Below are 13,576 nucleotides of genomic sequence, written 5' to 3' on the forward strand. Positions count from 1 at the left end.
GGGAGAAAGGGAAAAGGAGAAGAAGGAGAAGGAAGAAAAGAGAGAGGAGGAAGAAGAAAAGAAAGGAAAAGGAGAAGGAAGGAGAGGAAAAAAGGAAGAGAAGGAGGAGGAGGAGGAGGGGTTGGAGGAGTCAAGCTGAAGGACTTGCAAACAGAAGATAATATACAGAAATTCTGGGGGAAGATGACAAATCACAGTTTTTTTCTTTCTTCCTCCCTTCCTTCCTTCCTTCTTTCCTTCCTTCCTTCCTTCCTTCCTCCCTCCCTTCCTTCCTTCTTCCCTCCCTCCTTCCCTCCCTCCCTCCCTTCCTTCCTTCCTTCCTTTCTTCTTCCCTCCCTCCTTTCCTCCCTCCCTCCCTCCCTTCCTTCCTTCCTTCCTTCCTTCCTTCCTTCCTTCCTTCCTTCCTTCCTTCCTTCCTTCCTTTCCTCCTTTCTTTCTTTCTTCTGCTCATCACATTTGACCCATCTTTTGAAGGGCATCGTAAGGTACATTCCAGGAACGTGGCCATACGTGACCTGACCCTCTCTGGCTGTCCACGATGGCAGGCCCACATTCGGTAAAGCCCCATAATTGCAGCAGTGCTGTTTTGCCTCTCTGCTTTTTATTAGTATTAAAAGTCAGACTTAGGAGAATCAGCAGCAGGATTATTTGGACTATTTGTAAAAGTGTTAATATTGTTAATAGTCTTGTCTTTTATGTCACTTTCTAGGCCCTGTTCTCCAAATAGCTGTGGAAATCTTTTTCCTAAGGCACAACTCAGACCATTTCGTGCTCTGCTCATAAACCTTCATTGGCTTCCCTATTAACTAAGGGATAAAATACCAAATCCTTGGCACTTAGGGTTTCCCACAATTTGCTCCAAACTGTTTCCAGCCTTATTTTCCCTTTTTTTCCTTCTTTTTAAAAAAACTTTCTCTTATATTTTATTTCTTCCCCAACTGCATGTTAAAAAATGTTAACATTTGTTTTTTAAAATGTCAAGTTCCAAATTCTCTCCTTTCTTCCCTCCCTTCTCCCCTCCTGGAGATGGCACCAGGTTTATTTCGCATTGCCTCACAGAATCAGAGTCTAAGATCCACACAAGACCTGGGAAATATATAGTGTAGCCTGCTCCTGACAGACCATACTTCTACCACACTATCGGGACAAGTGGGCATCCAGCCTCTGCCAGAAGACTTCCAAAGAGGGAGAAATGGCTAACGCCCAAGGAAGCCCATTTCACTTTTTGAGGACTGATTGTTAGGAGATGTTTCCTTAAATTTGGCTGAAATTTGCATTCTCTGAATGAAGCACCTGTTGCTTTCAGTTCTGTCCTCTGGGGCCGGCGCCAAACAACAACGAAAGGTATTGACAGGGCCATTTAAGGTTTGTGAAGCAGTCTGAATGTGCCATCCTTGCGTTTGGTCCTCCCAACTACCCTGAGAAACAGATGCTATTATTAGACCCATTTTGAAGATGAACAAATGGAGGCTGAGACATTAGTTGATTTGTGCCTCAGGCAAGGGTGGAGCTCAGGCTTTCCTGGACTCCAGGTCACTGAGCCATCCCTTAATGAATCCCCATTTTTTCATGTAATATCCCTTCCAATGCTTAAAGGCAGCTGTCATATCTTTTCTAAATATTCCCTCCTTCCAGGTAGACAGCCTTCAAATGATCCCCATGGCGGCATATTCTCCAAAGCTTTTCTTATCCTGTTTACTTGCTTCCAGGTACAATCCAGCTTATTTCTGTTCTTATTAAAATGTGTGACCCCAAACTAAACACAATACCCCAGGTGCAGCCTTACCAGGATAGAGTATAGCAGTGCTATTGCCTTCCTTATGCTGAAAGGCAGTGTAAATAGTGGTCTGGACATGGAGTTAGGAAGATCTGAGTTTGAATCCTAATTCTGACTCTTAGTAGATTAATTAATCTAGTTATTATTAAATAATTTTAAAGCCATTTAAACTCTATGGTTCTCATTTTTCTCAGCTATAAAATGAGAGAGCTAGACTCAAATATACTGAAATTTCTCTTGTATTTCCAATGACTCTGTGCCTCACTCAGTTGAGCCTAGGACAGCATTCATTCTGGGGCTCATTGCTGACTGGCCCCTGCCCACCCATCTTGCCCATAGGAGCTGCTGTCTCTCAATGGATAGCTCAGAAAGAAGCCTACATGAATTAAGGGATATCTGAAGCCAATAAGAGACACTTCCCCCTTCTTTTTCTTTGCGTTGGCTTTTCCTTGGAGAAGAGTGATGGTTACATAAGGGGCAAATGGAGCATCTTAGTTTTCCAAATCAAAACTGTCTGGAAATATTATTCTAGTTTTGAAAACATTGATTAAAATTATTCCCATCCATTGCCACCCACAAAGGTGGAGTGAAAAACAAACAGAATTAAAATACATTTTATTCTCTTGGCAAAAATCATTCCTTGCCCAGCGTAGGCTGTCATTGTACTCCAAATTGATTCAACTGAACACATAGTTATAAGTGTCTTGGGTGAGTTGGATGCAGAGTCTTGGAAAGACATAATCCTACCTGTCCTCACAGAGCTTACAGTCTAATAAGAGGCTTTAACATATTTACTATGCAAATAGCTATAATATAAAATAACACATAATAAGTATGTTAAAAAATGGAAAACAAAGTGCTATGTGAGGTCCAAGGGAGTATTCATGTAAGGTTTCATGAAGGAGTGGCATTTGAGTTAGGTTTTAAACGAATGAGTAAGATTTCAAAAGGAATAGAGAAGATGGGAAAGTTAATTCACACACACACACACACACACATACACAGCTTGAGCAAAGGCGTGGAGGTAGGAAAGTACAGGAGACTGAGTAGTCCTGTTTGGTTCATTCATAGGGCCTATGTAGGGGAATTGACTTAAAAAGTATGGAATACAACATGAAATGTAGAAAGGTAAAAAGGTACCAAATTGTAGAGGGTCTAAAATGTTGCTATTTGCTTTAAAAATTTCTTATCCCAGTTGTGGAGTTGAATGGGAGGGGTGTAGACTGTATGCAAGGAATGTTTCTCAACTCCAGACAGTTGTGAGCAGGAGTGGTGGGAAGGAGCCTCAGAGGGACTTACTTGTCAATGGTAAAACAGACCAGGCGTCTGAGGAGACCAGAGGCCTTCTGTTTCTCTAGTGCTTCTCGTCCCAAAAAGGGAATGGTAGACTTCAGTTTACAGGTGAAAGCCAGCCCTGCTTCCAGAGGGGTATCATCAGAGCGAAGGTCTGCATGCCAATGTCGGTATCCTGCAGGGGATGCCCAATGTTATTAGAGTCAAGGAGAGCAGGACTTGACCAGTAGAAAGACAGTCTGAATTACTTCCTACACAGTGTGGTTTCAATAAATCAGTAAACATTTATTAAGGGCCTATTATACACCAGACACTGGGATATAATACAAAATGAGGTAAAAGATAATCCCTGTCCTCAAAGAGCTTATAATGTAATTGGGAAGATCGCATATAAATAAACATATACAAAGCAAGCTGCATACAGAATAAATAGAAAATAATTAAAAGAGGGAAGGCACTGGAATTAAGACAGGTTAGGGGAGACTTTTGGTAGAAGGTGGGATTTTAGATGGGATATAAAGGAAGCTAGAGAGATCAGTAGGAAGAGTGGAGGAGGGAGAACACTTCAGGCACGGGGGACACACAGAGAGAATGACTTGAGTCAAAATATGGAGTGTCTTGTTTGTGGAACATACAGGAGAGCAGTATCACTGGATCACAGTATGTGCTGGGGAATTGTCTTTTTTTTTTTTTTTCTACAAGGCAAGCACACATATGGAGGTCAGAAGTGATACAACAATACTCTCAAGGTCTCTGAAGAATTTTGGAATCCATTGTGAGACATGGGAGACACTGGCATAGGTCTGCCCTCATTAAAGGGGATGCCCTCAGTTTCCTCATCTGTAATATGAACTGGAGAAGGAAATGGCAAACCACTCCAGCATTTCTGCCAAGAAAAACCCAGATGGGGTCATGAGAAGTTGCAATACTCTACGAGCAAAGTAGAAGTGCAGTAGCTCAAAAGAAACATGAAATGTGCATATTTAGAGATATCTCCTTCTCATATGTTCATATGAACCATTTGTTTACAACCCATGGCAGTGCCTTCCAAGCTCATGGTGGTTTAATTAACCATAATTGGACACAATATAAATTGACCCTGACATTCTGATGTCATTTTGCTCCTCTTTGATTACAAAGGCATTCAGGAAGTAAGCTGTAAGAATATTGGAAAGGTAGGAGGTGACTAGGCTAGGAAGGACCTTGAATGCCAAGCAGAGAATTTTTTATTTGCTTCTGGCAGTAATAGGAAGCTATTGGAATTTATTGAGTGTGTGTTTGGGGGGTGTGGCATGATTGGATTTGCACTGTGTGTCTCAGTTTTGGGGTTTTCTTTTTTTTAATTTTTAAAATTAGAAGGTTAGACTAAAGACCTCTAAGTATCCTTTCATCATTTGAATGCTAACATTCTATTTTCTAAGTTCGCTTCTAGCCCTGATATCCTCTGGTTCTATTATTCTATCTGAAATAATTTTTTAAAAAATCAGATTAGCTTGTGATCCCTTTGAAAGGCCTGGAGAATCTGTGATTAGGGGAGGATGAGATAGAGGGTCTCAAAGTTTCACAGAGGAGGGAAGGCAATGTGGCCATGGCAAATATTGTATGTTTATTTGTGTCAAGGGACAGCATAGAGGAAGGATATCCAGAGCAGTGAGGAAACAAGAAATCCAGAAGGTGAAGACAGACTTGTTAGAGCACAATTATGCCTTGAAGAATGGCCTGGGAGGAGGTCCAGACTCAGGGAGGAGGGGTCAGGGGTAGTAGCTTCCAGTGTGTCAACAAGAACCTACCTTTCTCAATGCTCAGGGAATCGATTGCCCGGTAGCCTGCATTGACAATGCCATGCTTGGCACCTGCTTTCATCACAGCCTTGTAAACAGGTACACAGGAGGCCTTGGGGATGTGCAGCTCCCAACCCATCTCCCCCACAAAAGACAATCTTATGGCTCGAACCTGCAGGAAGAACAAGAGGTCAATTCTCATCCTTGTTCTCAGGTCCACTCTTTTTATTATCTGCTCCCCGAATACATTTATGTAATGCAATCATGGGGCAGTTAGGTAGTGCAGTGGACAGAGTACCAGGAAGACTCATCTTTGTGAGTTCAAATCCAGTCTCAGAGATTTCCTAGCAGTGTGACCCCGGGCAAGTCACTTAACCCTGTTTGCCTCAGTTTCCTCATCTGTAATATGAACTGGAGAAGGAAATGGTAAGCCACTCCAGTATCTCTGCCAAGAAAATCCCAAATGGGGTCATGAAAAGTTGGACACGACTGAAATGGATGAACAATAACAAACAGAAACATAGAATATTAAAATAGAAAGGGATTCTAGATGTCATGTAGTCCAACCTTCTCACTGTATATTTGAGAAAACTAGGCAATGGAACTGACTTGCTCAAGGTCACACTGAGAGTTGGTGACAGAAGCCAGGACTGAAGCCAGACATCCTTTTTATCCTTCACTACTCATCAGATTGTTGAAGATATGGAATTTAGTTAGGCTCAAGACACTTTTATTCTCAGTATTCAGTGTCTTACCCTACTTAGAGATACCCTGCTCAGGCATTCAGTGTCTTCTATTCTCCATATTAAAAGCTGCTCCCAGGAAAAGATCAAAATTTTTCACCTTAAGGTATAAACAGGCAATAAAATATCCTCTGTTACCTCTTCCAGGGGGATTTGTATTTCAACCAAGGTCAAAACCTCAAGTCAAAGGAATGATTCTCCAATGGAAGGATTTCACACACTGATAAGTGTGGTGTGAGCAGGTGGAAGGGAAGCATATTTGGCAGAAAGAGAGCCTTCTCTATGTCCTTAAAATGAGATGACATATGTGGAACACTTTGAAAAGTTAACACCATAGGGTCATAAAGTTTTGCTAATATGGGGATGGAGGTCTAGAGTAGGAGAGGGAGGCTTAACTAACTTCCCTTTCTAGGAATAATGAGACTGGAACTTTGTGGGCCATGCCCAGAACTGAAGGGAGTTTTAATGTTAGGTACAGTTAGTAAAGACTAATTTTACTAACTAAAAAGCACATCTTATAAAGAATATAGAGATCAGGGGTGGGGAACCTGTGGCCTTGAGGCCACATGTGGTCCTCTAGGTCCTCAAATGTGGCCTTTTGACTGAATCCAAAATTCCCAGAACAAATCCCCTTAATAAAAAGATTTGTTCTGTAAAACTTGGACTCAGTCAAAAGACCACACTTGAGGACCTAGAGGACCACATGTGGCCTCGAGGCCGCAGGTTCCCCACCTTTGTTTAGAAGCTCAAAGTATTGTTGGTATACTTTTATAGGAGTGATGAAGATTGAGGAGATAGGCAGTACAAACTTGAAAACAAAAGCCTTTCCCTCAGGCAATCCAGCAGTCAGACAACAGATTCATTTAATAGATTTCTCTATCTCTTCATAATTCCTTATAAGCCAGCATTTCCCCCATTGGCCTGAAGACATGGGAGCTGAGATCTGCCCAGTGGGTACAGCCTACATCCATTCAAACTGACCAATGGCTAAGTCTCTATCTGGTACAATCTTTCAGAGTATGGGCTGTCTTCAAATCTAGAAATGTAGGCAAATTCCTGTAAGGAGGAGTATTCTGGGGGACAGAACTAAACAACGCTAATCTATAGGACCTTGGGGAGGCAACATGTTTAGATTGGTGTTACCGCAAAACTGAGCTGTCAGCCGATGCTTCAGAGCCCCCCTGAGGACCCAAGCTAACAGTGTTCAGGCAGCTAAAGGGCAAGAGACCTTGTGCTCGCCATCTCTGCTGTTCATAGCTGGAGCGATGAATGAATAGGAAAGAGTAAGATCTCCTAGACTACCAGCGACGTTAATTCCATTGTAAACCTGACACTCTAATCGAATGGTACCTGAGGAATTGGAGTCTAAAAGCTTTAGAAACAGCACAAATTTTTTCTGTGCTTCCATTTGCAGAGGTCTTTTGAACCTCAAAATTGAAACAGAAACTGTACTTTTGACATTTCTCTGTATCCACCGCTCAGGCCTTTGGTTGTAGATAAGGATTGCCTTGTCAACTGGATTATAATTTTAGACAGTCTATGAAGGACAGCCAGGCTGCCAAGTCAATCTCATTTCCTAGCAGGAAAAATATTTTTTTTAAAATGTATTAAATGGCCCAATAGATCCTAATTCACATTTAGTTGGACTCTTTCCACAGTGTTAACTAGAGAGGTTGTTAAACTTTGGTCTCCATTTGGAAGGGAAACGGAGGATATTTATTATTGCTCTCTGTTATTATATAAAAAGAGACTGAGAAAGTACATGCATTACTCAAAACTCATTTAGAGACTGGGTGACAAAGACAAGCTGATTGACATTGGTGACCCTGGTGAAATGAGTTGGGGAGCTCCAAGGTCCAGGTGGCCATCAGAGCAAGGAGGAGAAATTGTATAGGATTTTCTCATATTCCAGAAGCAGAGGAAACTAAAGAAATAACAGATGTGAAATGTGCTTTGCAAAGTGTAAAAGATCTAAGCTAACCCATAAGGTATTCTTATAAGATGAGGCCAAGGTTCTAGTGACTAAAGTTGCGAATGTCATATTCACACCTTCACTGAACAGGGGATTAAAATACTAGGATGGAATAACTCCTTCATTTTACAGATGAAGAATATAAGACACAGAGAAGGGAAAACTAAGAGAACAGATTGAATGTGAGACAGGTTAAATAATGTGCTGAGAAGAGACAGTAACATCCAGCTGTGTCTTCATTTTGTTGCAAAGGAAGTAGGCAGGGCACTGGAGAAACGGGGACCTTGTATTTCTATCTGTGGAACATGGAGCAGTTCCCAATTTGTGGGTCTCTTTCTCCATATGTGGCACCAGAACTCACTCCTTTCCAGCCCCACATGGAATCATGTGGGAGATGATTTGAGTTCCCTAGAAGAAAAGGGCTATAGGTCAACACTGCTTGTAAACAGAATTTCTAAGCCTAAGATGATGGCCCATGTATTCCAAGTGAGATAAGGTGCAGAAAAATTCCAGATGGCCCAAGAATTCAGACAGTTCCTTAGAAATGAACAGAACTGACTTTGGCCTCAATATTGACCCAAGTAATTATCATCACAGAGTCTTTATTAGTTCCTGATGATTAACAACTGGAAACTGCTACCATCTAGTACTTTTTAGTGGCCCTTTTCTTAGTCTAAAAGGGGCTTGTGCCTGACTAGGGCATCTCTAAGAAGGATAAACTTGAGGAGAGAAAAATTAAAAGCTAAGGTTCAGAGGATGGTACTTGGACATGGAATCGCAGACAAGAGACACAATGAAAATGAAAGATGAAAAGGTAGAAACAAAGACATCTAGAGCCAAGGGACAACAGGTGATACAGTCCCACGATATGATCCCCTTCTGAGTGTTGTGTTCAGTCCTGGGTACCACATTTTATCAAGTTAGCCTAACCTAAATGTATATTAGGTACTTACTATGTACACAGCTCTGTAGATACAAATGGAAATAAAAGACCAGGCCCTAATCTCAATTTACATCCTACTAGGGGATAAATTAGAGAGCACTGGGGGATAGCAACATAGTCCAGGAGGAAAAAAATTGTCAAATTTGGAGTTAGAGGACATAGTTTGAATGTTGCTTCTTTCACTTAGGTAATCTTGTATGACCATGGGTAAGTCTCTTACCTCTTCATGGGAGTAGTTGGAGTAGATGACCTTTATAGAACTAAATCTATGATTCTGTTGATCTAATGTTTCCATATTTCCAGAAGGAGAGAGTGTTAATAAATGTAAAGTGATAAAGGTCTTATATAGGAATTGGTACCTGAACTGTGCATTCTATGACTCATCCTTCTGAGTTCAAATCCAACCTCAGATACTTACTAGCTGTGTGACCCTGAGCAAGTCACTTAACCATATTCACCTCAGTTTCCTCTTCTGTAAAATGAACTGGAAAAGGAAATGACAAACCACTCCAGTATCTTTTTTTAGAAAAATTCAAATGAGGTCACAAAGAGTTAGACATACTGAAATGCTTGAACAACAACCAAGGATTCTATGAGGTAAAGGTGAGCAGGGTAAATTCTGGATGTATGGGACAACTCATAAAAATACACCAGAGAGGGAGATTGATTGTCATAGCTAGAAAGCAACCAACAGATCAGTCTCACTAGGACAGAGAGTGTGTGAATGAGAATAATACAGAAGACTAGGAAGGGACTGTCAGGTATATTGACAAGATAGAGTGTGGTCAGAGGAAATCATCCAGCATGCTAAAGGAACCTGAAATCAGTCTACCTGAGGAACAGTTGAAGGGATGCAGAACATTTAGCCTGGAGGAGAGATGACTCAAGTGGATAAAGGATTACTGTATTTGAATATTTGAAGGATTATGCAGAAAGGAGAGTAGACTTACTCTCTTTGATCCCAGAGGACTAGACTAGAACCAAAGGATAAAATTTTGGCGAACACAGATTTTTTTTCTTGACTCAGTACAAAACAAAAACAAGCCAAAAAGTACCTTCCTTCCAATTAGAGGTGTTAAAAATGGAAGGGGTTTTTTTGTGAGGTAGTTGAGTTCCTCATAGCAATAATAATACTTCACCTTTGTATAGTGCCTTAAGGTGTTTTCTTCACAACAGCCCTTAGAGATGGATAGCACAAACAATACCCCATTTTACAGATAAGAAAACCAAGATTCAGAAAGGCTACCAGTTCTAAGTGACACAGCTAGGAAGCCACAGAGATGAGATCTGCAGCAAGGTTCTGATTTCAAAACTAGTAGTCTCACCGCTAAGTCATCATGTCTCCTGCTAAGAGTTTGAAGGCAAGAATGCCTATATTGGGTAGGATTTTAGATTAGATGACATCTAAAGTCCCTTTCTGTGTGAAGATTCTATGATTCTAAGACTACATGACTCATCCCCCTTCTGAAGTAAGCCCATAATGACTGTAGAGAAGGATGCTTGGCAGAGATTGTGCAAGGCAGATTATTCATAGCACCGAAGTCTTCTGGCATACAATGCAGTATCTAACAATTAGCCACACAATGACTCTTCTCTGTAGCACTGGAAGGATGACAGCATCTCCTCTTTGCTTTGAAGAAAGGAACTATGCCTGGTGCAGGGACTAACTTGGTTTAGCAGGGAACATTTAGAATGGTACGGCAGGCTCCTTTTCGTAAAAGTGATCAAATGTGAACAGAGTGAAAGCAAAAAGGAATTATTCCTGCTGGGAGACATTGGAGGAGTCTTAGGTTTACAAGGCTTTGCCATCCAAATCTACTTTGTAGGGTTAGACAACTTTTATAAAGTGAGTTGGACAAATTTCCTTGAAGTCTGGTTTATTCCTAGTTCTTTCGAATGCTTGGTTACTAAAGAATCATAACTAGGATGGGTTGAACAGGGATTTGGCCCAGAGCACAAAATTTAGGACTCCATTCCTTCAGCAGTGTAGAGACAACTGAGCTTAACATCTAATAGGAAACAAGCAGATGGTGTACTTTCTTTCCTGACAACCATGTCCCAGGTGATCCTTTCGGTGTCCCATTCCTTACCTACATCTCCTCTCTATCTGCCCTGTGGGTATAAAGTTGATTTGAGCAAATGATTTGCATTGTTCTCCCTAGAAAATGAATAAGCCAACAGAATATTAGTTATGGCTCTGAGGAGCTTTCAGGAGTTTAGGCCACTGGGCAAAAGGTGAGTATTCTGTTTGGGCAGGGCTGTACCTAGCCTGAGGCAACAAGGTTTTGGCCTGGGGTGCTGACATGGGCAAAGCATACTTCTTCCCTGGCTGGGTGGGGTGAAGGGCTCCCTTCCAGATGGAGGGCACGTTGTCCCAGGCCTTGCTTTACAATGTTCTCCAACCACTATACCGTTTCCCATGATGTAAAACAGTAGTTGTTAAATTTTATTATGTCCTGAGCTCAGGGGTATGTAGGTAAATGTTTAACAAGTAGCTCTCTAGAAAAAAAAATCGTATCTGACACATCCAAAAATGTATATACAACACATTTTTAAGTTTAATCTGTATTATTAACATTTTCTCTATCACCTTCTCAAGTTTGGACAATCAACAAAACAATGTCAAGCCCTGATTTATAGCATTTCAGAAGTGTAAATCCTCACCTTGAGAATTTAACAATCAACTCTCCTGAGACAGGAGCCATCACAAGTCAAATGATCCACAACAAAGTCTCAGTTCTGCCACTTTGCTGCTACCTTTGTGATCTTTGGAGAATCATGTAAATCCTTCTGAGCCTCCTTTTCTTTACATCTAAACAAAGCGAGGTTGAAAAAGGAGGATTAGGCTAGATCAGGGGTGGGAAAACTGTGGTGTCGAGGTTGTAGGTTTCCCATCCCTGGCCTAGATGCTCACCCTGAAAATATAATAATCAGCTCTCCCAAGGCAGTAGGAGGCAGTTCCAGCACATCTCTGCATGGACCCCTTTTCGGTCTGGTGAAGCCTATTGGACCCCTTGTCAGAATAATTTTTTTTATTTGAAATAGAAAGAAATGCTAAATTTCAGTTGGAGGTCAGGGAAAATAAAGATTTAATTTTTTTTACCCATTCAAATTCACAGATCCCCTGAAATCTATCCACAGACCCCCTTGGGGATCCTTGGACCCCAGGTTAAGAACCCTTGCCCTAAACTGATACCTTCCAGGATTCAATTACCATGGCATCCTCTGTTGGGGTTGCCTTCTTCCCCTAACCAACATGAGTGTGTAGTCAGACTCTGATAAGACTGAACCGCCACTACCCCCTCCCCCAAATGAATTCTGTTCCAGATGTGATGAATCCTAGTTAAAAGCTCTTCTGGGATCATCTGACATGTTTTGTTTCTCCAGTTGAACAAGATAGTAACTACTGCTTATGGGTCTAGAAAGAGATGAACCGTACATCAACAGCAATAAAGTGCAGGCAGGTGAGATGTGTGAATGCAATCTGGCAACCAAATGGAGAAGGAATGTCTCTGTGGTTCTCCAAGCATCTAAAACACCTGCTCCTTTGAACTGCAAATGCCTTAGAGCTGTGCATCCTGTTATCAGCAGCCAAATTTAGCAACAAAATTAAATGGTTGGAGCAGAGACCTTTTGTGATACAAAATGTTCTCTGGGCTGCTAAGGTGTCAAGTGTATCCGCCATTGGGAGCTTCCAGCTTGGCTTCCAACACTGTCCCCAGTCTTGGGAGGATTTAATGAGAGAGTATCTATGAAAGTTCCTTGAAAATGGTAAATGGGGAGACAGATGTTAGGTGTTATTTATGATGATGATGATGCAGTTTCTATTCTGAATTGAATTGAATTCAATTCAGTTCAACAGAAATGGTCGAAGAGAAAGAGCACTAATCTAGAAGTCCGAAGACTGTAATTAAATCTCAGTTCTGCCATTTACTACTACCTTTGTGATCTTTGGCAAGTCATTTAACCTTTATGAAACTCTTTTTCTTTACATACAGCACACAGCACAAGGTTGAGGGAGAGGAAGCATTGGGCTATAATCCCGAAGGTCTTTTCTAACTCTGACATAGGAAAAATTGAGTATCTACTATATTCAGGACAGGGTGGGGGAATGTAAAAATATTCGAGTCATGTTCTTGGCAGCACAAAATTTACCATTTAGCAGGGGACATTAAACATGTAAAAATAACTTCAATATAATTCAGAACACATTAAACACAATTGAAAAGTTTACTCCTCTACCCCATACTAATATTTTGATTGTTAGGATTTTAGTAATCTAACAAAACTCATTCAAGTTTTTAAATTCCACTTTATTTCTACATGATATTTGAGGCCAAAGAAACTGTAGGAAACAGAGTTGTTCCAGAGCAAACCTTGGTAACCATTTTGGTCCTTATAGATAAAGAAACTGAGGCAGTGACTTAAATGAACTTCATTAGTGTGAGCAGGATTCAGAAGGCTGCCTGCACAATCAAGAACCTCTCTTCTCTCCTAGTTCACATAAGTATATTTTTACAGGGGTCTTCTGGAGACAATCTTCTTCTCCAATCCCTACCTCTATCAATATCTCAATCTCCAGTCTTCATTTGGCCAAGTTCATGGGCGGGGCTAGACTGTCAGCAAGGCCAGCATTTCAGGGAGCTGGTTTTATTATCTAGACCCAACATTAAGTCCAAGTAGACTATAGAAGTTCAGAAATAAGAAGAAATGCACACTGGAACCAGCTGTAAGTCACACTTCACACTCAGGACCCTTACTCAGCATGTGAGTCAGAAGAAGCCCAGAGCAGAATCATTCAAGATCTAACATAGGGGCACCCATATCACTCACCTTTCCAAACCTTCCCATAGAAGCCCAGCTCATTCATTTATTCACATTTCCATGACACTTTGTTTTTAGAACAATGCATTAGAGACTCTGGGGTCAGCCTTTACAAATATAACTGGCTTTTAAATACCTAGGGTTCTTAAGAGTCACAGAGTGGCATTGATATAGAATCTTCTTGGGCTGCATTAAGAACCTGAGCATCAAAGAGAGAGAGAAGTAAGAGCAGTAAGGGAAAAC

General features: G+C 41.1%; 1 protein-coding gene across 9 annotated transcripts in view; it reads right to left on the reverse strand.

Annotated features, from left to right (window-relative positions):
* SARDH (sarcosine dehydrogenase) overlaps positions 1-13,576 on the reverse strand; it is a 155,306-nt gene that overhangs the window by 14,757 nt on the left and 126,973 nt on the right. For 7 of the 9 annotated variants that reach the window (XM_072632878.1, XM_072632881.1, XM_072632875.1 and 4 more), the window contains 2 exons: positions 4,861-5,023; positions 3,077-3,245 (listed from right to left, as the gene is read on the reverse strand). In XM_072632878.1, the coding sequence (XP_072488979.1) occupies positions 3,077-3,245; positions 4,861-5,023 (332 nt within the window). Of the gene's footprint in view, positions 1-3,076; positions 3,246-4,860; positions 5,024-11,191; positions 11,322-12,801; positions 13,533-13,576 lie in introns of those variants that run through there. The other 2 variants (XM_072632886.1, XM_072632884.1) reach the window with 2 other exon arrangements.

The sequence above is a fragment of the Notamacropus eugenii genome, chromosome 1 (genome assembly GCF_028372415.1).
Source record: "Notamacropus eugenii isolate mMacEug1 chromosome 1, mMacEug1.pri_v2, whole genome shotgun sequence".
Classification (NCBI taxonomy): domain Eukaryota; kingdom Metazoa; phylum Chordata; class Mammalia; order Diprotodontia; family Macropodidae; genus Notamacropus; species Notamacropus eugenii.